Genomic DNA, 25,264 nt, shown 5'->3' on the forward strand with positions numbered 1-25,264 from the left:
ATAAATAAGTCCCATTAAAAAAACTGTTTTTATCTTTCTTTTTCTATCTCTATTGCTGGTTGTGATAAAAAAAAAAGAAGAAGCAGAAGGAGCACTTCCTTTTTTTGAGCTAACCACAGTTTTCTAGTTTTAACCCAGCAATGGCTGTGCTGCAGGACAATTTTTGAAATGTATTTTATGAATTAATTTTGACATTTATTGCCCATAAAGTAAAAGTAACATATTTCACTTTTCCTCATGAAATGATTATGAAAATTTGATTTATTCTTCTTCTTATTCTTCTTCTGTAGATAAAGTCAATATCTTCTCAAAACTTTACTGATCAATCTCTTCCAAACATATCACAGAAATCTACTCACAGTTAACCTTCGTTTGATAAAAAGAGGAAGAAAATGTGTTTTTCCAACTTTATGGCCAACATGATAGGTTCACATCATGAAACTGACCAAAGAATTACTGAACTATGCATTTTTTTATCAGAATCTAAAACCTCATTATGCTTTATACATAATCCACAAAGTAATTTAATGTTTAGTGGTGCAGAAACTCTTTAAAAACCAAGCTGTCAAAGATATCTGGGCGTGTTTTTTTTTTTACACAGCTGTTGCATGTGATACTTTCATTTTCTCTTATCAGCCAGTCATACGCCTGCAGTCAGTCTAATCTGACACTCACCACTGGGTGGTTTGGGTCTTGGCGGGACGCTTTTCTTTGGTGGCAGAGCTGGTGTGTCATTCTTGCGGCTGAATGGATCATCCACAAACACAGACTTGAAAGAAAGAGCGAGAAGAAAATGCGTTATTGCTCAGCAGTGATTACAACTTGATCACACAGTGATTACACAATTTTAACTCTATCATAGAAAAAGATTAGAAAAGCACTCAGAGAGCGCAGACCTCCACCAAGTATATTGTAATTGTCACTCAACACTTTGGTCCTACTTTAATGTTATACTCCCTTTCAGCAGACTGTCTGCTACAATTTGGTGTTGGTTGCAGGTTTGCACTATAATTTGTTACCAGACAGTGCTGAAAATGATGATGACCCAGTACATGTTTCATATTCCAGATCTGAGTATCCAGAATATTGCAAGAATATGGATTGTACTTTTACATCAGTCAGAAATTTTGGTGACCTTGTCTTGTGTTGTTTCAGAAAGAAATCAGACCATTTATAGTGGAGTCATATACCCACATGGTGAAATTGGCCCTATCTCACAATGATAAAGAATCTTTGAAATAATCCTGGATCCAGACGGTGATCCAGATCACCTCCAAAATTTAATCACTTCTCCCTTACCCTATTTTGAACATTTCCTGAAAATTTCAATAAGATCTGTTTGTTAGTTTTTGAGTTATGTTCACAGACAAACAAACAAGCAAACAAACAGACAAGCTCTCCCAAAAACATAACCTCCTTGGCACGATAATAAGTATGGCACAAGAATTTATCCATCTGGTCCCACTAAAAGTAAAGTTTTGTGAGTCCTTCCGGACCAAATATGACATTTCTATCACATAAACTTGTATAATACTGGCACCTATGAGTCTTTAATGGGTCACATTTTATTACAATGCTGAAAGAATCACGTTATGCAATGACCGTCAGAAATATGTGAACCTGCCAGGAAGACATGGATTTAAAGATGAATTTTTTGCCTTTGTTACCTTCTGATAGTCTGGCAGCCAGCTGGCCCTTCCTTCAAACGGGTCTCTGGGTTTTGACATGTGGCTGAAGTCTGCAAATCCAGAAGAGCTGTTACTGCTGCTGCTGAACGAACTGCTGCCAAATGGGTCCAGTGTACCAAAAAGATCTGCAAAAAACAAATAGTGAATAGACTCTTTATTGAGCCAATTCTAATCTTCTGATCACTCAAGGAGCTGTTGACAAAGGTAACCAGCCAGCCAACACTATCAGCAAATCTCATTTACATATAAACTAATGTCTTTCAGGCAGGAACAACCACAGGGGGGCAGCTTAGTAGTGCCAGTCAATCCAACACTCAGGCTGGGTCCCTGTACTCCATAATCACATACTTCACTAAGTACGTTTACACGAAGCATGCACATACACTGCATACACTATGTACTTCCTAGAACAGTGGTGTTTCAGACCCTGTTGGCCTAAGTTTTCATACAAACATACACTTATCTCGTGTTCCAAAACATGTATTTTGCACTGTCACCTCTCAAAAAAATCAAAATTAAGGTTGACTTTAATTTTTTTATGCATCTTTCTCTTTGTGTGCTACATTTTACTTTCTGATACCTGAGTGATCAAGAATTGCAGAACCATATTTGCTTCAATGGTGTTGGCAGCTCTCTCAGAGTACGAAATAGGATGGTTCTTAGCAGTTAACACTTTCATAACTGAGCTCATTCAAGGACCTATAGTTTCCTTTACATGCACACGTGCCTGGCTTAGTCAGTCAGTAAGAATGTTATGGAGCTCCACTGACACCTCTACCGAGGGACTTGACTTGCAGCACTGAGAAAGCAAATGTGACACCTTCCCTCTCCAGCCATGGTTTTAATAGGCAAACTAACATGGTAACCTCAGTCTGAGCAAACAGAGCTCCAAGTGTGGCAGCAGGCTTAAGTTCCTTCAATCATCGAGGATCACGCTGACCTGGAGTGTGTATGTGTTTGTATTGTCTACCTTAATATCCTGGAGAAAATGAAAGAGCTTTTCTTCGGTGGCAGAGGACAAACAGCTTATTGAAAAGGGTTTAGTGATTTGATTTACAGCAGACGTGAAGTCGGTGAGTTATGCCACCAATGAAGAATACCAAGTCTGACTTCAGAGAGTGAAAAATGTTTCATGTTAAACCTGAAACAGTGATGTATATTTGCTGATTTTTTTTTGTTCATGTAAGTGTTTAACCTAATATATTTTATCAGACATGCTTCCAATCTCTAAAAATCATCTGCCAACGTTTGGAAAAAAAAAAAGTTTCCTCTTGTACATTGTTATTGCCACAGAGGGCAGATAGGGTGTGTAGAGTATAATCTTCACACAATCTCTTCAGATGATAATTTAGCTCCTGTGGCTCTCTGAATGTACTAGTTCTGTTGTTCTGCATTGAAGTCAATCGCTAGCAATGTTTGTTTTCCCCAAAAAAGGTCTGTGTTGTTCTGAAGACCAATGTTCTCTGGCGTTCTGTTTTATAGACAAAGGTCAATAGTTGGCTTCAATCAATAGTTGATATGAGAAAGTTCCTAAATGAACAGATTCCTTAGAATAAGAATTTTAAATCCACACAGTTTTCACAGACACAGTATATTTTGAGGAATAAAATCAAATCATACCAGGTCCTTTTGGTTTGGAGTTGCTTGAAGAGAAGGGGTCACTGCTTGTAAAGTGACCAGGTTGCTGAAAGACACAGAAGAAACACCCTGTAAGTAATTTACTCACTTAAATCTAAACAAAGTGCACTTCCTGAATCTGTTTTTTTCCGAAAGAAAGAATAAACAATGGCAGCTCTATATGTCAAGCTTTTGGCCTCAAGATAGCCAGATATACAAAATGGAGAGGTCATCCAAGACTAAGCAATCTTTCAAAATCTCTCTGTATTCGATTAAATAATGTAATGTACCTTAGAGGGTAATGTGGCACTTTTGCTGAAGGGGTCAGGTGTGGAAAAGGGATCCATCTTTGTAGTCTTCTTGAAGAAATCTTCTGATGAAGCCTTGAACGGATCAGTCTCCTTGAATGGGTCCCCTCCAAAAGGATCTGAAGCAGTAATCACAAATAACTTCAGCAAATCACTTTCGCTGTACTTAGTCTTGAGTTAGGGCAGGTTTTGTTGTTGTGCATACAAAAAAGAAAGCAATCAGTGCTTATCTCATAATAGAGTAAATATCCTGACATAACATTTTCAGTAAGTCTCCTCTTCACAGGTAGAGGATCATTCTGAGAGAAACTAGTGATGTGTGGATCAATACTGAAATATCGATACTTCCAATACCAGCTCTCTGTGCTCTAAAATCGATTCTAAAACCATAATATCGATACTTTTGATACTTCAGTCGTTTGAGGTCCTGTAAATCAGTAACAGGAACACAGTGAGTCACCAAACTGTTAAGAATGTATCTGAATGATACGCCGTTCTGTCGAAACTACTTTTCCTTCCGCCAGACAAGTGCGCAATGCGTCAGTGCAGCTGCACGCTGCTCAGCCTGTCACTCACTTTTACGCTGTCACAGGACAGAACGGTAAAGTGCAAAAGAAGTCATCTGTGGAGCTATTTTAGATGTGTGGAGATATTTTAAGAAAAAACGTCAGGACTTGTGGCAAGACAGCGATCCTTATTAAACACCTCAGGTTGAATCACGACCAAGAATACGAGGCATTTATGATGAGCGGGACAGAGGAAGAGGAGAGCTCAGCGTCAGATGCTGCTAGGGTGAGACACATGTCTCTGAATCCTTCAGTGCTGCAGACGGACACCATCCAGGTACAGGGGGAGATAATGTGGGGCTTTAAGTGTTGCTAAGCACTGTTGCTATTGTTCCAGTTAATAGATATGGCTATGAAATAAGTAAAAAAATAAATACATGCCTCAATAAATAACTGCACGAGCTCACTTAGAATAACAATACATGAGTCAAGGAGATAATCTCACACAGCCTATATTAATTCAGGTCAGGTTCCCTAAGGAATTGATCATTTGAAGTGGATTACAAACAACAGGTGTCTTTAAATTACACAGAACAGTTGCAATAAAACAGTCATGTTGAGTTAAGAAAACTATCTTCTAGAAAACATAAATAAAAGATAACATTTAATCTATAAAATATGCCCATTATAAATTTACAACCCATCTATGTTTTTTCTTTAACTGTTGAAAAAATAATTCAAAATGTAGGTATTGACAAACTTGTGAAATCATTGGGGCATTTATTTATTTAATGATATATTGTACTGGCAAATTCAAGTTAGTGGTATGATTTCAAATGCGCTAATTATTTTTTCTTTAGATTTACCATTTACCCATGACATGTATTTACACTAAGTATCGGTATCGGATCGGTATTGCAGATACCAGCCTGAATTTTACTCAGTATCGGATCAGAAAGGAAATCAGTGGTATCGAACATCACTATGAGAAACACCACATCAAGCCAGCATCATCATCTCACAAACACAACTCTTTAAACTACAGCATGTGGAGTGTGAGTGCCTCAGGGTGTTTTACAACAAAAACAGTGTGTTATGGCTTTATAACAGCCTTGGTACTTTAATTCATCCAACTGTTTTCACACCCTCTAATCTTGAATCTCATGTTTCTAATATTAGTGTCTATGCAAAAGTAATCACATCAAAGAAATCAACACAACTTGAGGTTTTAGTCAGTGCTCTTCTTTGGAAACTAATAGATAACTACAGTAAAAAAACAGCCAGTAGGTCATGAACCCTGACAAGCATTTCTTACATCAAAAGATGCATATGTGCTTTAGAATACCAGCAAGACCAGAGAAAAACAGCGCATGCACAAAATAACCAAATAAATACATGAACCAGATGAAGAGAGCAAAGAAGAATATATTATATGCTGTGGGTTCATTGGTGTGGAAAAGGCTGTGTCTGATCTTCATCTTTTGAGAAGAGAAGTGAAACTATAATATCACTAAAGAGAGAAGTGTGACACAATTCACTGTAACACAATGGTGTTTCACATGTGTAGATAACTTAAACAACTGACAAGTGCTGCATCCAAAAGCAGAAGCCACCACCGGGCCTGAGTTAACATTTTATTTTACCAAGAGTTGTACATTTTTATCAGTAGATCAGAGAGAGGGCAGACCTCCTACTTGAGACGAGTGATCTCGCTTACTCAGAAGTTACACTACTAATTTAAGACAATTTATTTTTTGTTACTTATCTCTTTCGTTTGTTTTGTTAGTTTTGGTGAGAAGATAATTTGGAAAATGGGATAGCTCTGGAAAAACGAATCTATCAATATGAATATAGTCATGAATTCTGAATTAATATCAATCAATTTTTAATCTTGAGATCAATTTAGCTGATTTAAAACGTGAAATTTTCAAATAAGAAACGAAACAAAACAAAAGTGTTTCTAGAGATTATCTGGGGAAAATGATGGGCTGAGTGGAAAAAAACAAACTGCACTGCTCGTTTCAATAAAATCAGCTGATCTTGTAACTATAAATGCAAATTCAACAAATTTCATGGTACTAAAGGGCTCCTTCTCTATAAATAATACCTGTGGTTGCTGATGGTTGCTTTGCAAAAGGGTCATTTTGGAAAGGGTCACCTAAAGGAGAGCAGTCAAGCAGAGAGGGAAGAGAAGGAAAACAACAGAGGGCAAGAGAAGAAAGACAGGAAAGGTCAAAAAGAAACTCAAGCTTAAACAAAATCCACAGCCTGGAAAGAAAAAGGTGAAAATATCTGGAACAGTTAAAAGAGGCAGCTCAGAAGGAGAGGACAGGCCAAGTGTGTGAAAAAGAGCACAAAGTAATAGCACACCGCTTCAAAATCTATTTAGATTTTTTTACACGATTCCATGAATTATCACTGAAAATGTTCAACATTTAAAGGTTTTCAATGGACGATATTAAAGAATAAAAGGCATGGTGTGTTTGATCATCAGTGTCTAAGCAGTATGACAAACACCAAAACACTTTTCTCCCTCATGCTGAGAGCAATTATTCTCTGCCACACATATTTTTAAACATAGCTTTAGCTCTCAGAGGGTGTCTGACCTGAGATTGTGTGGGTACGAGTATGAATTGTCTACGTTGCTTCAAAGAAAACTTATCTGAGGGAAAGGTCAAGGTGATGCAGCCCTGCATGGTTACCAGAGTACAGTGAGGAAGAGAAGGAAAACACTGGTTCAGAGAGGAAGACTATGCAAGAGTAAAGTACTGGAGGGTGAAAACCTTTGAATGGATCTGTTTTGAATGGATCCTCAGAGTGGAAGGGGTCAGCTGGAAGTTCCTGAGGCTGGCTGTTGAACACAGATGGCTTCACTTTGAAGGGATCCTCCTGTGGTTGGAAGATGGAAACAGACAGAGGAAGAGTTGTGTGAGTGATTACATCAAAGAATATTTAAACCCACATAGTTTATAAAACACGCCTTTTACCGTAAACCTGACACCACCAGGAGAAAGTGAATTACAGTTCTGCTCTTTTGGTTGTTTTATTTCCCTCAGAAACTTGCAAATTATATACACTTAATACCAGATAAGCTTATTATTCTAATCTATGTCAAAGACATTCTTTAATTACATGTACTGCAGGGCTGCCTGACCTTTGAAAGTTGTGGTTGTAGCTATTCCATTTTGCAAAAACATACAAGGAAGTAACTTGAAGATATCGAAGACATGATTTTTTCACCAGTCTGTGCTGAATTTACTGTACTTTTTCAAAATTAACAGCTTATTGATTTTGAAATACACAGAAAAGAATAAATGAGGGTGACAGGGTGTCAAGTGCTGTAAATCAATCACCTGAACAGGGAAACTGAGAAAAAGCATTGAGGAATAACCTATTTTGGCACTGATAATATCAATCTTTGTGGATTACAATCAGGCATATAACTAGAAGTGAGATTTTTTCAAGATCACTTATAAGGACAGGTACCAAATAAGGTACTTTAATAGGTACCGACCAAATTCCGTCCGTCGTACCGAGTAACTATTCACATAAAATCAAATGGTACCATGTTTAGGTACCCAAACGCATCGTTGTGACTGTGAGGGAGAGGGAGAGAAGTTGTTTTTTCATGCCGACCTTTGAGTACTGATTGCCAGGTACTGGGTATCTGTACTATATTGTTTCAAATGTTAACTTAGAAAGTCCTCACAGGTACTCAAGCTGAGGTCTTCAACTACAAAAATATAAAACTGATGAACGGGCTGATACTAATGTCTTGATTTTATAACATTTTCACTACAAGGAGCAGATTGGTGCTACTTTGCGTATCTTTTTTACTGCTCTATGTCTTATTTACTGTAATTCTGTAAAAAAATAAATAATAATGTGCTTCAGGTTTAGAATACTTTGATTAACTGTTAATTAATCAAAACCCATCATACTGTTTGACTGTTCCTCTAGCCTGCCCCACCAGACTGTATTGCAGCGCTGTCCTGTGTTTTGAGCAGTCATCTTGCCAGACACAGACATTACCAGAACTGATCAAATCGACAGAGCCAAATTGTGATAATCAAAAACAATTCCACACCTTTCTGAACTTTTCCATATCCTTTTTGTAATCTCCCACTCAACTCAAGTGCAGGAATAAACCTGCTGTGACAAACCATGTCATTACCATACCACACAGTGACACACAATTAACCTCTTTTTCCTAGAGATGAGATTTTACTTTCATAACACAGCAAGTTTTCTATTTTTTAATCACTTTAACAACTCTGTATGCACTCTGACTCAGAACTTTGTGCAAAGGAAGCTCAAATGCAACATTTCTTTGGAGTGTAACGGTGTGTGAATACATAGGAACAGCTCTTTACGTGTTATGTGAAGCCTGTGCTGAGCTCAAACTTGTCTGGTTTGTGATAAGAAACTGTACTACACTTCTTTGGAAACTCCGAGTCGGTCTCCACTATCATAATGTGAGCTGTTTTCCAGAAACCAGTGGGACTGAGTCCAGAGAGTGATCTTATTGGGAATGTGGTGAATAAAAGAAAAGATAAATCGTGGGGATAAATAAGTTCAGCGAAATTCCTTGCAGTTTGAAGTCTGTATGTAATACAAGGAGGGAAATAAAATTCAGTGGCAAAGGTAGAGTTGGTTCAGTCCCAGAAGTGACGATTAAGAATCTGATGTGCAAAAGTTTCGAAACTGCTGGTAATCACATTTATAGTGGTTAATATTTGTGGGCAAAAAAAGGAGGAAGAAAGAGAATTAAGAAACAACTAACACTGGAAAGATAAGTGGGAATGTGTGATTGAAGGGCAATGAACTTCCAGGTGCTGTGGTGATTGAGACTTTTGTGCTGTGAGTTTGGAAAATCTTTAAATTGCTCCAAAAGTTTCTCTTAATGAAGATGAATCTAAAATAAGTGGTTCTCTTTGTTTTGCTCTATTTTCAGGATAAACTCTGCTGCAAATTTGTAAACTCCAGTTTCCATGATCTGAACAGGAAGCTTGCCATGAAGTTGTGGGATGAAACCTGTCAAAAACCAAAGACACCAAACACCATTTGTGTAGTCTCACTAGGTTGATGTCACAATAATTGCCATGTATTTAGTTTGCCAAACTTCCAAAGCCAACACCCGGGTACAAAAGCAGAACCCCGGCACACTCCTGTCTCTTTTAACCTCCACTAAGTCAGTATGGGGATTTGGCGCTCACCTTAAACAAAATAGTCCTGCTGGACCCTGGGAGGCTGTGCGTTACATATGGTGTAGTATAACTTTGATGCAATAATACAGATTGAAGCTCGCAGCTAACATCTTTGTTACTTTCTTTCTGTGTGAGTGTGTTTGTTCTAACAGTCAATCTCCCAGACGAAGATCACACTAATACAGACACACACACAAAACACATACCCACAGTCGTTTTTGTAAGTATGGGCCAGAACTCAAACAAAAACAGCCATAAAAAGTTTTATTTATCAGATTTCCTGACCTCGGCTGCTCTCACCATGGCTGGGAATCCTCCATTTTCTCTGTCACTGAATCCCTCGCTCATGTCAGCCAGGTTGGTCATGCTTCCTCCGTGGGTTCCATTCAAAGTGCTGTTATACTGCTCAATGCTTTTGGACACTTCCTGTTGGCTGTCCTGGATCTGGGACAACTTACTTCGAGCCTGCAGATTACACACAGACAAACAAATGAAAAGCTTGAATGTAATCTAACTCAAAGTCACAAATGTTACATACCATCCTTCATACTCACAGATTGACATTGTGTGTTTTAAACTAAAATTTCTCTTTTGGTCATTCAATGATTAGCACAATCACTCAGCCTTTATGGCATTAAATCAACAAAGAGTCTACAGAGAAATTCATCTCCAGCCAGCTGACAGAAAATAAAAGACCCATCAAGGTCACTGACACACAAAACCATAGACACGACTAGATGTGGTGTTTGAGGTCCTTGAGCGCTGCAGGTGGACAAAATCATCAGAGGCAACAAGAAGTTGATACTGCAGCGCAACAGTGCCCCCTGTTGACAGATTCTCTCTCTCTCACACACACACACACACACACACACACACACACACACACACACACACACACACACACACACACACACACACACACACACACACACACACACACACACACACACACAGATGGAGAGTTTTGTACCTGGTTGATTTCATCTTGTGTGGCCTTCAAGGACTTGATGATGGTCTCAAGTTGGATTTTGCCAGCAGCCAGGCTCTGCTCCAGCTGGTTCTCCTCCTGCTGCAGCCGACCCAGGTCAGCTTTTGCTCTGCTCAGCTCCTCCTCCTGGCTCTGCAGGTCTGACTCCTGGGAGTGGATTTGACTCTGGAGAGTTGAGATCTGAAGGGAAAGGAAATATGAAGAAATGAGGATGAGGTCTGATTAAATAATTCACTTACTGTTAAGTACAGTGTAAGCTATGTATATTTTTATTGCTAGATATTGCCATCACAAGACGCACACTTTCCTTTTGCTTTGCTTTGACACCATCCCAGTTGCCTCTGATGACTATTTATTTAGCCAAACAGAAAAATAAGCTCACACTGCCAAACCCAAGAATCAGCAATATCCGATTCAATAAGTCATCATTATTAACTATAAATTGAAAAAATTCAGCCTTGTTCCACCAGTTCTTCTTTCATTCTTACCATCTGAGACTCTTCCTGGCACTTTATCCTAACTTCATTTAGCATGTCCTCCAATTTATGTTTCTGCTGGTCCATCTCCTCGAGGCGGTCCTGAGCATCTTGTTTCTGGGCCTCTAGCTCCTGCAAGCTGGCTGTCTCTCTGTCCAGGTCACTCTGCATCTCCTGATCAAACATGAATGTGGAGAACCATTGAGTTTCACTTGCAAGACTTTGATGTGTCTACTGCATAAAAAGTGGTAAGACACAGTAAACAGCCAAAGCATTTGTTTGTATATGCCGAGAAACCATAAACTATATAATAACCTCCATGACTAATCAGAGTTATGTCTATAACTGAAATAAAATCGTTCACATTAAGCTGTGCTGTTTGCTCATACTGCAGTTTCAGTCACTGAACAGTTAGTCCGTACCTGCACCTCAGCGCTCTTGTGTCGGATGGCCTCCTCTGTCTCCCTGATGTCCTGTTCAAGTGTGTACTTCTCCCTGCCCCAGGAACACACACAAGCATCATTGTGATAACAGAAAAATAATTAATTACCAACCAACATGTTCAAATACCAAAGACACTGGAGAGGGATTTTATCCAGAGCTTAACTGAAGGTCAACCCCCTGATCAAAGGAGAATCACATTTCTGAAAACTGTGTTACCTCAGGCCTAAAAGGGAAATTTGTATGCCGTTCTAAATTCTTTCCAGTCAGTCTTTTATTTTAACTCATAAGTATGTGTAGTTGCAGTGTAATTGCAAAGATTTACGATTAAAACTACGGGGTTTTTTATTCTTAAAAAGTATGCTGTAAGAACAAGAATTAGATTGAGTGCAAACTGAGTAAATGAATTTATTCTGTCAGATGAGTTCAGTGTGCTTAGAATAAAAATAGGATAAGGCTACGATCACATTTATTTAACTCTGCCCTACACCTGTAAGGTTTTCATATACTGTAAGTTTTCGCCTTTTTGCTTTACTTTTCAAGGACTTCTTCCTATACAATTTCAAAGTATGCAACATAGGAAAAATCATACAGTGCTGCTTGGGCACACAGCATTTCACAACCTGTCTGCAGTCAGTGGAAAGCTCCTTTATTCTGTGTAAGCTGTGGCTGTGTATCCCCTTTTTCATCAAGTGCAGTGAAATCTATCAAAAAACTGATCATCTGGGACGTATCAAACACGTCAGCTTTGGTTGTTGATGTTTACAGAAAACAAGGCATTGAGGCAAAGTATACCTCAGAATTAATCATACACAGACGGGATAAAAAAAAGTGAACATATCATTTTGAAACCACTATGCATGAAAAGAAGTTGGCAGAGCCACTGACCATCTGAGGGAGTCAAAGCAGAGCAGATTTTTACAAAATGACAGATATTTGGGAGCTGGTGTGTTTACCTGAGAATATTCCACTGGGTAAAGGCAAGAGTGCTGACGCAGCATGGAGAATAAGTGGTGAACAAACAAAAATTGATAAAATACACACATCAAAGGAAGAGTGGACAGTTGGCGGGGTGGCTGAATGTATGGATGAATGAACGAATGGATGAATGGATGGATGGAAAAAGAAGAATGCAGCAGATCGAAGATGAGAAGGCCGGGATGAACAGTAAAGCTTGTCCACATCTGACTCCTGTTTCCTTTTCAAGTGTGCATTTTATCGCAGAGGAATGGTCGTACAGTAAAAACAGAGCTGAGGAGGTTTAAGAGTTTGTTTCTGGCTGCTGTCCAAACTTCTGACACAGTGTTTGTTATCTTTACAAACAAAATGTATAAAGGACATTTAATGTCAAGTTGATAAATAAGAAATCCTTTTTTCATTTCCAGTTCCATCACCTGCCATGCTATGGAGGCTTCATATTGAAAAAAAATCTTTTGTTTGTTGCTGTGTCATATCTTTTAAATAAATCAGCTATCGGTTTAGTGTTATGACTGGAGTGAAACTATATGTTCACCCAAAATCAATCCTTTCTTTGTTTCCCCAAACCACTGAGTTTACAAGCTCACTGGCCACAAACACCCCCCTACAGACGAGATGATTCCTCTCAAGGGGCTATCCCGTCAATAAATAAGTTCACAAATTTTAAAGAAAATGATGTCACTTCTTTACAGCTTTTCTTTTTTCCAACCATTTCTACCTTTTTCTAAAGATAGGCTACAGAGAGACAGGAAATGCAGAGAATGGAGAGTGTGGGATAATGCACAGCAGCAGACCACTGACCGCACAAGTCAACTGCTCGTGCCCGGTAATGACATCTTCTACTAGAGGTTACTTAAAAAACCATCTTGATATGAAGTTGTTTTGAGAATGAACTCTATGATGAAATAAAATCAAGACAAAAATAGACGACAAAAACAAAGACAACAAAACAACAAAAATACTTTGGTAGAACCCTGAGGTTGGTAAAATATCCCTCTGATAAAATACAAACCAGGTTAAGAATATAGTGTTATGAGTCAGTTCTTGTGTTACCAGTGAACACTTCTTGTACATTTCATCTGATCATATTAAATACTTAACACACATGTACACAGCACAATGGCAGAGTTGTTTTTTTTATTTTGATCTTTTGCTTGTAGCTGCCATTGTCACTGTTCTGCTCATCTGCATTTGACCTTTAAAGTGGTAAAACCTCCTTGGTTAATTTTTTCAAATTTACTTTTAGGGATTTTTTTTTTTACTTTGAATTGGACTTGAGTTTTTGATATTGTTTCTAAAAAAGCAGGGCAAAGAGGGGAACAAACCAGAACTTTGTAGTGTGCTCTGTGTCTCTTTTTAATACATAAAAAGATAAAAGCCTGAGTAAAGATGATGGAAATGGATTAGTAAGGGAGCTGATGGTAGAGGCTGACTTGCTGGGAGGGATGTTGCCATTTGTAAAGTTTGGCAAAACTGAAAGTACTTTGACACAGGACATCACAGAGTTACCGTATTTTCTGCACTACAAGGCGCTTCAGAGTATAAGGCGCACCTTCAATGAATGGCCTATTTGAAAACTGTTTTCATATATAGGGCGCAACGCATTATAAGGGGCATAGAATAGAAGCTACAGTAGTGGCTGGGGTTAGGTTCACTAGACAGAGCTGCGCTGAAGGGAATGTCAACAAAACAGTCAGTTAAGTCAGTCAAACTCAGGCTACATCCACACCGAGCCGCACATTTTCCTATCCAACTATTTTCTGTGCCGTTTTCAAAAAAAGTGCGCTGTAAAGACAAAGCTGTTTCTGCCGTCCACAAAAGCCGTTTCCAGAGATCATTTCACATGCCAGACCTTTGGGGGGCGCTGTATTGCTCTAACAATAAACAAGAGAAGAAGTCCGGGCCAGCCTGTGAGCTAATGTTAGCACTTAGCAGATTTCCTCTTTACAGAATCTTACGGCTTACCGCTGTTACTCCGGCGACGCCCCCTAACTATGGAAGGGGTATACATAAGGCGCATCTAGTTATAAGGCGCACTGTCGGCTTTTGAGAAAACGGAAGGCTTTTAGGTGCGCCTTGTAGTGCAGAAAATACAGTATTTAAAACTAACAGTGAAATTATAATTACAGCTGCACCCTGGAATTGTAAGGGTAATCACAAAAATATTCCAAATTGCATCATAGTTACTGGAGTTAATCCTGCATTATGTATTGGCTGCATCGGGTGAGCTCAAAAATAGAAACTACTTCAACAAAATTCCTAGTACAAATGTGTTTTTGTAGAAAATGAGTCACTTTTGATGTTACCCTACAGACAGTTTCTACACAATCCAGGCTTTCATTTTCAGTTATCTCATGTTATTAAGTTGCTGTCAGGGTTCTTAAATCAATTAGTACCTCTGTAACTGAGCTATCTCCTGGCTGATGTCATCCAACTCCTTAATTCCAGTGAACTCCCCAGAACCGACTGAACTGGAGCTATCCTGGAGAGAGGCAGAGACATAGACAGAGAGGAGGAGGGGAAATAGACAAAAAAAAAAACGAGTTGGCAAAGTTGATTTTATTTATATAAAAATGTGGGATGATGAAATGATACCAACTGGGCCATGGCAGACCAAGCCAAAGGAGGGAGGAAGAGGAAATGAGAGGATAGGAGAGACACCGGCGCTCAATAATAAGAGGAACAGCACAGAGGTTGAATCAATAGGTGGGGGCTGGGTAAATCACCGACATGTGGGGGGGTGTCACCACCACTGAAGAACTGCCAAAGACAGGGAAGATTCAGGACTTCATGTTTATTTATTTATATTTTAAATACATTTCCACCAGTATTTGCAGGTGATGTTACTCTTGGAATTTGAAGATATCACAAGAGAAAATAAGAGGGCCTTTGTTGTCCCTTTACAATGTAGTTAACGGTAACAGTAGTAGTAGTAGTAGTAGTAGTAGTAGTAGTAGTAGTAGTAGTTATCACGTTTATTGGCAGAACTTTTTGTTTGACTGACTGATTTATATTTGGTTTAAAATCACCTCTGATCATCAGAAAACAACCACTCTTATCAAAAACTACTCGGGTAAAAAGAATCCAGTGTGTCAATCAGAGCAAGTCCTGAATCTACCCTTTAACAGTCAACAGGGTGAGACAACATCATTGCACTGTATTTGAATGGAAAAAAAAAACGTATCACAAATGCTTCCCAGTAATTAGCCCCAACAGCCAGCCACTGAAAGCATTTAAAGGTTATACACTGTAGGTCCATGTTACCTACCCACAACTTGAACATTATTGCCTGAGAGAGGAGGAAGAGGGAAGAGGTAGAAATATCAGAAGTAAAAGAGCCAAAGCAAGCGAGATCAGTGGGTGGTGAATGTCTCTGGTTTAGCTGATTTACCTCTCCTCCAATTTTCCATTTCCATGTCTATGTGATTAAAATTTTCAAGTCTATTTATTTATCTGTCGAATAAGCGGATTTGGCAAACTAGAAAAAGGCTGAAGAAAAGTACAGGAGAACTGGATGTACAGCAGAGCGGAGGTGGAAGTCTACAGAGACAGATTGACTCACCCGTCTCATCTCAGACAGAGCCGCCATCTCTGATCCCACAGGAGTCATGTATCCTGACATACTCTGCAGCCACAAAGGAAACAGTTACTGGTTATAATGATCAAATGCAGCAACAGTTACACTTCCATCACAATGATAACACACCAAACTATAGATACAAATCAGGGGTTTCCAGCGAAGGTCTGTAGCATAGGTGGATCAGTTTTAAATGAAGAACACCTCTGGTGGATGAAAATCTGAACTATTTTGTGAAATAACATTTACCATTACAGTACAATGTATTATACAAATGATAAAGTATATTTCTAGGAAAAGATCATCACTGATACATGTCACAACAGGGCCCTTAACACCATTTGATACGTGTGCTGGAGCTGCCGAGAGATCCAACTGCGCCCCCACGGTTTGTGGAATACCCTGGCCACCCTCTGAGCCCCATAAGACGTAGAGATAAAGAAAGACCTCTCACTCTACTAGAATTCACATTCACTGTGTGCTGGTGTGTGCAACCTACTGGTACCGGAGTTCCTCTCTCAGAGGGAGGGATCATATCAGGAGTCAGGGACTGTGGAGGGTCGATGCCTTTGCTCACTTTCTGCTGGATGAGATACATGGCGAGGGCAAACTGCTCCCTGGTCAGCTTGCCTATCTGCCTGGTGTCTGACAGAGCCCTGCAGATATTTATCCAGTTAACTCAATTACAGTGAGCAGACCGACCATGATGTTGAACAGAACTGGACTAACAAAAGGAAATGCTAAACATGAGCTCTGAAATATGCCAGAACTTAGGAAACGGATGACTCAACAGCTTCTTCTTGAAAATATGATACTTGTTGAACATGATGCACACGAGAAAAATCAAAGTCAAATATAACGTAATTGTGTTAAAACAAGGCAAGCTGTCAAATATAACACTGTTCTTCAATCCACAAATACCATAGTATTCATTAATAAAGCATCTTTTATGTTTTGTTTTTACTTTTATCAACGGTGTCTATAACTGATTTTTCTTCTATAGCTCTGAGAAACATAGAAGAAGATTTCTTTCTATGCCCTCAATGTTGCTTCCTGTAATTTGAGTATAAGGGTTTTTTTCTGCTAGTTTTGGTCCAACATTTACAAAGTGTAAATAAACTTAATAACCACTTCCTTCATGTTATCAATTTTAAACTATTATCAATGAAATATTCATGTTGATTTGTCCAATTTGTGCCATTTCTTAAGATACTATCAAATATTCCAAATACCTTTGATGTTATTTTTGTTATTTTCTAACTTTCCTTATATTCCTTTTTACATTTTTTTCATAATATTGGGTGACCTTTTTTTTTAAAGCTTAATACCTAATTACAAAGGCTGATTTAAAAAAAAATGTTAACAAGCAAATACTAGACACAGCTCGAGTAAGCTTGAAATATCACCAAGAACACAGCTGATGTCTTACCATATATGGGCAAGGAGATTCTGAGACAGTCCAGATTGCATAAAGATCTCTTTCACTTCAATTCCACTAACAAAACCATCCAGATCAGCATCAGTCTTCAGGAAGATGTCATCATAGCGACCACGGTCCGACACTGGGACCACCCAAGACGGTGCATGCTGAAACAGAGAGATGCAGACTGTGCTTATTTATTCATAAAGCTGTTTGTGTTTTATAGAGAGGGGGATTTAATTTAGAGCTGAAACGATTCCTCGAATGATTCGAGGTACTCGATTACAAAAATTACTCGAGTAATTGTCTCCGCCTCAAGGAATCGTCTAATTTTAAAAAAGATCAGAGAGTGGTATTTCAAATAGAGCTGAGGCCATATTAAGAGACTTTTTCAAACCCCTCAAGCTAACTCTTATATGAAATAGCAACTAGCAACAAATCTAGCTTCTTTTCTGGAGTTTGAAGACTAATGGGTCATTCTACGAAACGGGTGCCATTTGGGTCCACAACATTTGATGAGATGTACAAGGCACAAAAAATGCGTCAAAGTGTGTTTACAAATTTTGGAGCTACCAAAGCAAGTGCTCTCATTGACATGCTGTATCAGAAAATTCTATTTCTTAAAGAGAAAAATTTTAATTTGAAAAATAACTGCTCTTTAACTAAGCAAAAATGTATTTTATCTGATTACTCGATTAATCGATGGGATTTTCAGTAGAATACTCGAATACTAAAATATTCGATAGCTGCAGCCCTAATTTAATTTAAATCACCATAACCAACCAAACTCTTGAGTTATAAACCTTGGTACAAGTGAAAAAAAAGGGAGTGCAAGTGATTGGCATCTGGTTTCAACACCTGAATATTTAATAAGCGCCTACTTTGAATGATTTGTATTCGAAAACAGCACATATGTAGCAGCCTCTAAACAAAACTTGGTGTCAGCAGTGACTCTGGGAAAATGAGAGATTACTGCAGCAGCTGATGTTAGCTGTTAATAATTTATGATAGTACAGAAATTAATTTTATCGTTACTTGAGGTCAGATATTTCTGGGAGAATTAAAACATCTTTTCTTTTTGACACCAGAGTAGATAGTAAAGTGTTGAGTATCTTCAGCTAATAATAGCAAAACATACAAAGCTAAAACAAAACACATACACAAAATAAATATTGATTTTTTTCCCATGAAGCTCTTGTTATTTCTAACTCTTATTCATAACTTTTTTATTTAGTCACTGATGCTCCCGGCACATTTTTTTCTGAGTAATTGCAAAAAGTGTGAATTACCTGTCCCGACTTTAGTGTGTGTTTGGGCGAAAGGCTGCCAGTGCTGTTGAGTGAGTTCATGCTGCCATGAGACGGTGTGGAGCGCAGGGAGTCTTTAGGAGGAGGAGGGCTAGCAGGCAGTCCAGGGATGGAGCTGGACACTGAGCCTAAACTCTTCTTCCTCTTAGATGGAGGGACCAGAGTGGAGGGGAGAAGTGTAGGAACTGGCTCCTTCTCCAAGGCTCGGTATACAAGATGCATTGCCTAAAGAGACACATCATGTTATTCATACTTTCACTGTGTGTTGAGTGTTTCAATGATCATAATGGGATTGTTAGATAACTAGCAGACTAAAAAGGAACACTACCGTAAACTATATTATAAAATGTTCATTTAGAGTACCCACATTATTTGCAAGAATATTAGGAATGGAACACTACAATCAGTAGTTTAGTCTACAAAGAACATGATACCACTCTCACCACTGCAAACTCATCTCTGTCCAGATGGCCGTCTTTGTCGATGTCACTGAGGTCCCAAACCTGAGAACAAAAAAGCATGATCCGGCAAATCAGCATATCTAATGACTGAATAAACTTTTAAAGATTATGTTTTGGAACAATCTGTCGGTAGGTTGATTATTTCAGTCAGTGATCCAGCCTGGTTATTTTCAAACATAATGTAAGAAACCAGAATATTTAGTCAATACCTTCCCAAGGACATCCAGAGGTAGCTTTGAGTTGATCAGGACTGGCTTGACCTTCTCCCCTGACAGCAGGCCATTGACTGGAGCCAAACTTTCAAAAATCCCATCAAATTTACCTTTCTCCTCAGGCTACAAAGGAAACAACAAGGCTTGATTTATAACTGTCAGACTGACTACGCCTGATTCTGTCTGATCTGATGAAAGAGCTCCTACTTAATCACAAATTCACAACACTACAAAGCTCTAAAAGACACTTCATTAGTGGTGATATATGAAACGTGTCACAAAAGTTACAAATTACAGCCAACAGTTGATAGAAAAGTAGGCAAATCTGAATATATATGTACTGATTAATGCGTTGGGTGTTTTTGAGTGTGTGTGTATGTGTGTGTGTGTGTTACCCTAACAGCCCAGGGTAATTCGGTGGGAAGTGAAGCTGTGCTGCTAAGAGATGGACTGCTGGTGTCCTTCTGAAATGAGACAAGGATGGCTCTCAAAGTGCGGTCATATCATGCATTTGTTCTGTCAATAACACTGCCCATGTCTCTGTCAGATTTTAATACAAAGTCTGATTAAGATAATACCGTAAAAATGTGGGACATAGGTTCACAAGTGAATGACTAAAACACAGTTTGCATAGATCGCCTTAAAGATGAAGTCACACTCACAAACTTTGGGGGAGGGATGGTGAGGTTGAGGCTGGACAGACTAACTTCCTGACCGCTCTGAGCACAGGCCACCAGACGTAGAGCTACATAGAACCCCTGAAAGAGAAAACACACACTATAACCCATTTATGCCTCAACTGCACGAGTGTGGGATGTTTATGAAAGAAAAAAAGGGTTTGTCTCTTTGTTTTGTCTAAGTCTTCATGTAAGCAAAGTTCTAGGTCACTGAAAGTGGGGATTCATGAAAACACCAACCATGGTGTAGATTTTAGAAACTCCATGTGGTCTGTAATGGCGGGGAAAAACTGAGGTTTTGGGTAACACTGATGTCATTACCCCAACGTGCACCTGGATGTCGTTTATGTGTACATTTGGTTAGATTTTAGGTTTAACTGTATGTTTTAACAGTTCCCTGCTAGGTAGACGTTAATTTTTTTTTCCTTGAACCTTTATTTAACCAGGTTGGTCCCATTGAGATTAAAAACCTCTTTTTCAAGGGAGACCTGGCCAAGACAGACAACAGAAAAAACATCAAGTTATAGACAGGAATCACAAAAAGAAACAAAGCACAGTCAATAAAAACACATGATAATGGATTAAAATCACTTTCCAGGAAACAACAGTTCAAACAACCAAGCTAAAACAATTAATTACAAATAATTCATCATCTTTTAATGTTTCCTTTTGTTTATTATGAGCTTATGCCTGTGTTAAATAATTTTGGGAAGCGTTATCTCAACTTGAAAATTATAAAACAGCTACTTTTCTCTGCATGGTTTAAATACTGCAGTATAACTGAATCACTGACACTGGATTTCAGGTCTCCACCTCTCAGCAACTAAGTTCTTTCCTGTCGTGAAAAATAACTGTATCCATAAATATCCACGGCTGCACCTGCACTCTATAAACCTCTGTGTCACATGTCAATTATTTTCTTTTCATGCTGCAGATTGAATTTCATGGCTGCATTGCAGCAAAGCACAAGTAGGTAGAAAAACTGAAAATGGATTTCCAGAGAAAGTGTTGAATGACCTTCAGGGACCTTTTTTTAATCTCAAATAAACACTTTGCTTATTTTAGTCATAGTCTAAACATTATAATCACATCAATGTATCAGCTTGACTTTTATTACACCAACAAAGACATTTTAAAATGTTCCATACTGTGTGACTGTTCCCTACCTGTTTGTCCAGAAAGCCTTTGCCATCAGGATCAGCTAAATCCCAGATCTGAAAGACAACAGATAAACAGGCACAGCAGTAAAGGGTTACAAAACTCATATGGAACACTTTTACATGTTATTATTGTAAGATCTTCAGTTTTTATTACTGTATTCAATCAAATATGATTGTAAGATGAAAAGCTAATTTCACAAATAATCAACAACCACACAAACTCAGTTTGTAAGGGTGTAGCTAGCAGAGGAATTGTGGAAAGAAGAAACCTGGTTTTGATTTTCAGGTAGTATACATTGGTAGGAAACAGAAACTGAGCTTTCTGCATTACAGACATCACTGCAAAAATTAAAATCTGAAAAAGTGTTTATGTCTTAGCTTTGGTTAAAAACAGCTGAATGTGAGCCACATTAGCCAACTAATCCAAAGTCATCTTGTGTCAAGACGTTAATAGACAAAAATTATGCTTGAATTTCTTGTCAGGAGTAAAAAAAGTCCAACAATGGGGAATAAAAAAAGCACTTCTTTCATTTCTTGCATTGAGTCATTATTTTAGTTTAAAAACACTTGCCAAGCTATTTTTCCTTACCCCTTTAGCAGCTTTTAAGGCAATTCAGCCATCATTTTTTGTCTTATAGCATCTTAAATTAAAAAAATTTTCTTTCAGCTAGATGTGGTGAATACATAGTTGAATAACGGAACTTTTACTAAGGAAAATAAAAAAGTAAAAAAAATTAAAACCTTGTTCTGATTTTGTTTTTTGCAGTGTCAATCCTCTGTCCATGGGCCTTATAATTTAACAGCTAAGGTAAACCAGCAACCTAGGAAGTAAAAAAAAACCTACTGGCAATGGCAAGTAAATGTAAATCTCTAAAATGAGTTTAAGAAGAAAAAGAAGTAGAAGAAGAAGAAGAAGAAGAAGAAGGAGGAGGAGGAGGAGGAGAAAATAGTAAAGACATGCAGTCTCTTTTTAGATAAGTGCTCATGAAATAGATCAGGTATGAACAGGTTGGATCTAATATGTATAATATGACAACCGTTACACCTCTCTTTCTCATTACTTTCATTTGGCTGTTGTAAAAAAAAAGGTTTGACTGGCAAGTGTTGCTCTGTGAAAATGATGTGTGACTGTTGAAAGTGTCAGAAGTTGAACCTCTCTCTATGCAAAGTGAGTGTAAAGAACACATTCTCAGAAATGTTGTTCCTCTATTTCAGCACACAATATTACCAACAGACGCTATCTCCACAACATATCTGCTTTCAAACTGAGCTGCCACATAACAACTGTAGTTTCAAGAAATATATCAAATCTATCGCTTGGATTGGTGGAAATAAATCTTGTACTGCAATAATAGAAGTCTAGTGACAAAGAAATACAACACTACATTGAACTTAATTTTTAATACATCCAAAAGTAATCCACAAGGACATGTTACACATCAGGGGATTCCACTTTGAAGTACAACTGTTTTACATTAAAAAGTATATTGTAGTCAAACATCTCTTATGAGACCTCATAAAATTTAAGTCAACTGATGTTTTCTTAAAATAACTTAAGAATAAGTCAAGAAAATTGTCTGAAATCACAGCAAATCAAATACTGAGATTGACATGAGTTTTAATTTAAATGATACAGATAGATTTTCTCTATTTTTGCTTTGTCATTTGTGGCTCTACTGTTGACTGATGAGCTGTCACTCCAGCCCGTGGCAACAATGTCGCTGTGATTGTATCAACAACAATCTGTTCAATCTTTTCCCCTGAGCAATAAGAACATCGGCAGCTACTGTCCACAGCTGACATAAACCAAGCCCGGTGACAGGGCAGATTATATAGATTACCCAAGATGCATTGTAGTGCCGTTAACATCTGGGAAAAACAACACTGAAACTCAAAAGCTGTATGAGCACATTCAGTCTGTCCTTTTACAGGTGTGTGCATGCTGAATAGAAAAATGAAAGAAATAGTGGTACAAAAGTACAATTCCAGATGGACACCTCTTTATATCATATTTCAGCTCTTCTGGCTCTTCTTTGTCTTTTACAACTAAAGCATAATAAAAATGAATGACCAAACAGTACGTCAGCCCTTTCCACAACCAAGTATAGCAGTGGCACACTTACTGTTACAGGATGTTTACATTTTTTTTTTTTTATCAAGGCAACAAACAAAATCAGGAAACATACCTGACATGAAGACACCAAATTACGCGTTCAAGCTGTGGCATCATTTAGATGTAAAATTAACATGTTGTAAAACACTGCTTCATAAATTTGGAGGGTGTCCATTAAGTGTAACAGACAAAACAGGTTTATAGAAATCATTACCACTGTTCAATCTGGACACCAGTGACACTTACACCTAAAGGATGTGCCTGCCATGTACTCATCAAATTGATTTAAAAAAAGAAAAACAAAAAATATATATATATATATTTATTTATTTATTTATTTATTGATAAACTGATATATAAAGAGGTTATAAAAGCTTATAACTAACAAATAATGTATCATGCCTACAGCAGAAATTCATTCTATCTTAAGTCAGGATAACTTTGATTACCAAGATGAAGCCGACTACTGAATGACACAAATGCAACTCTGCAACTTACGGTAAAATAACATAGACTGATGCTCCGATTCACTGCACACAAAAAGGTAAACTGAATTTTTTGGCATTCCCTACCTTTCCCAGAGTAATGTCAGGAAGTCCAGACTTTTTTAAGAACAAGGCAGCTTCTGTTGGTCCCACTCTCCCTGTATTCCCAGGATCCACCTATAAGCAGAACACTTGCTGTTTACCAAATGGAGCATTGTTGAATTTTTATTCTTTTTTTTTTTTCTTTTTTTTAACAATTTTTATCCTTCATCTGAACAGAAATACGTATCTCTCCTGGACATCTGACACAGTCTCTCACACAGAATTTAAATAAACTATAGTATCACTTTGACTCATCATTTTACCTGTCTGTAGAAGCTCTCATATACAGGGTTCCCGCTTGACAACTGTGACAGACAAAAAAAGAGAGAAAAAACACTAAACGAGTTTCTCTTATAAGCTTAGGTTTCTCCATCCACCAGTCCTGTGATCAGGTGAGCTCTGAATTCTGATTTTCAAGTCCGAGTTTACCCAGCTCAAACAACTGTGTGAACTGAAATGTTTCTTAGCTAAGCTAATGATGGTACTACATTAAGTACTCTTGCAGCAAAGTTTTCTGTTGAAGTGATATAGTCTTTTTGTTCACAACCAATAACACACACCATATCACATTCCAGCAGAAATTCTCTATAATGAATGTTGCGCAATCGCTGCGGGTTAAATATCGCTCCCTGGGTGTTCATTAATCCTAACGTTAACTTTGCTGACAGTGAACATCAAGATTATTGTGTTAAATCACATCAGCATCATTATTCAAATCATAGCACCGTTTAGCTCAGGTTAGCCTAACGTTTAGCTTGCCCTCTAGCTTCAGGAGCATGTTTATCGCTGTCCGTACACTACTTGGCATCAAGGCAAGGCTAGCTCAGGTTTGCTAGCCACAGGACTAAACGTAGTCGTAATATCTGAATGCTTTGATTTACAGAACTAACGTGCACGGGCAGGTTTGTCCCAACTCTATATGCAGTGCTTAGAATGCATAATACCTCAACGTTTACAGTAAGCGTGTTTAAAGACTATTATATCGTAGGGTAAATGCTACAGTGCTAGGTTGGCTAGTACCAGCTGTGGCTAACAGCCCGCTATCTAACGGTACTGAAACAGGCCTTATTCGGCAGCCATAATACAAGCTTAATGTAAGAGCGAGCCTAAGTTTTGCTCAGAGAAAATGAAAACACAGTGTCATTAACAAGACGTACTGTCATGTAAATAAATGTCTTAGCATTTATGTGAGGTGTAGATTTGGAAATAGCCGCATCTTTACCTGGGTGAGAGATGTGAGAGCTGCCATCTTCCCTGTTGCTGAGGGAACGCACCCACCCTCCCTCTCCAAGGCAACACTCCCCTTAGTGGACAAACCCTGATCTCACAGTGCGGGGATGATTCGTGGTCTAAATTCCAGTTAGAGATTATGTCACGTTACCTTCAGTTTGTGCGAAATAATACTTTATTTCCCGCGTCTTAGAGTTACCTCGTCTATGGCAGCTTTTTAATAAGAAAATCATCACACCTTAAATGTTTCAATTTCATGCAAACTGAACAGTTGTTGCCAAACAATTTTTAATTCTTCAGACTAATTTACG

The 25,264-nt window shown here is 38.2% G+C and overlaps 1 protein-coding gene across 4 annotated transcripts in view; it reads right to left on the minus strand.

The window, feature by feature from the left end:
• LOC141788661 (epidermal growth factor receptor substrate 15-like 1) overlaps window positions 1-25,014 on the minus strand; it is a 36,702-nt gene extending 11,688 nt beyond the window's left edge. Inside the window, exons 1-23 of one of the 4 annotated variants that reach the window (XM_074667631.1) lie at window positions 24,946-25,014; window positions 23,987-24,028; window positions 23,709-23,798; window positions 21,030-21,077; window positions 19,849-19,944; window positions 19,582-19,650; window positions 19,184-19,309; window positions 18,957-19,016; window positions 18,496-18,738; window positions 17,216-17,373; window positions 16,286-16,442; window positions 15,772-15,834; window positions 14,606-14,691; window positions 11,213-11,285; window positions 10,803-10,964; window positions 10,297-10,494; window positions 9,627-9,791; window positions 6,903-7,008; window positions 6,227-6,277; window positions 3,596-3,732; window positions 3,309-3,372; window positions 1,668-1,813; window positions 676-769 (exon numbers count right to left, since the gene is read on the minus strand). In XM_074667631.1, the coding sequence (XP_074523732.1) occupies window positions 676-769; window positions 1,668-1,813; window positions 3,309-3,372; window positions 3,596-3,732; window positions 6,227-6,277; window positions 6,903-7,008; window positions 9,627-9,791; window positions 10,297-10,494; window positions 10,803-10,964; window positions 11,213-11,285; window positions 14,606-14,691; window positions 15,772-15,834; window positions 16,286-16,442; window positions 17,216-17,373; window positions 18,496-18,738; window positions 18,957-19,016; window positions 19,184-19,309; window positions 19,582-19,650; window positions 19,849-19,944; window positions 21,030-21,077; window positions 23,709-23,798; window positions 23,987-24,028; window positions 24,946-24,972 (2,461 nt within the window). In that variant the 5' untranslated portion in view covers window positions 24,973-25,014. Of the gene's footprint in view, window positions 1-675; window positions 770-1,667; window positions 1,814-3,308; window positions 3,373-3,595; window positions 3,733-6,226; window positions 6,278-6,902; window positions 7,009-9,611; window positions 9,792-10,296; window positions 10,495-10,802; window positions 10,965-11,212; window positions 11,286-14,605; window positions 14,692-15,771; window positions 15,835-16,285; window positions 16,443-17,215; window positions 17,374-18,495; window positions 18,739-18,956; window positions 19,017-19,183; window positions 19,310-19,581; window positions 19,651-19,848; window positions 19,945-21,029; window positions 21,078-23,708; window positions 23,799-23,986; window positions 24,029-24,945 lie in introns of all 4 variants that reach the window. The other 3 variants (XM_074667630.1, XM_074667633.1, XM_074667632.1) reach the window with 3 other exon arrangements.
• Between the last annotated feature and the right edge of the window lie 250 nt (window positions 25,015-25,264).

This window comes from Halichoeres trimaculatus, unplaced genomic scaffold, assembly GCF_033239565.1.
Source record: "Halichoeres trimaculatus isolate MK-OKI-2021-1 unplaced genomic scaffold, fHalTri1.1 fHalTri1_scaffold_4, whole genome shotgun sequence".
NCBI lineage: Eukaryota > Metazoa > Chordata > Actinopteri > Labriformes > Labridae > Halichoeres > Halichoeres trimaculatus.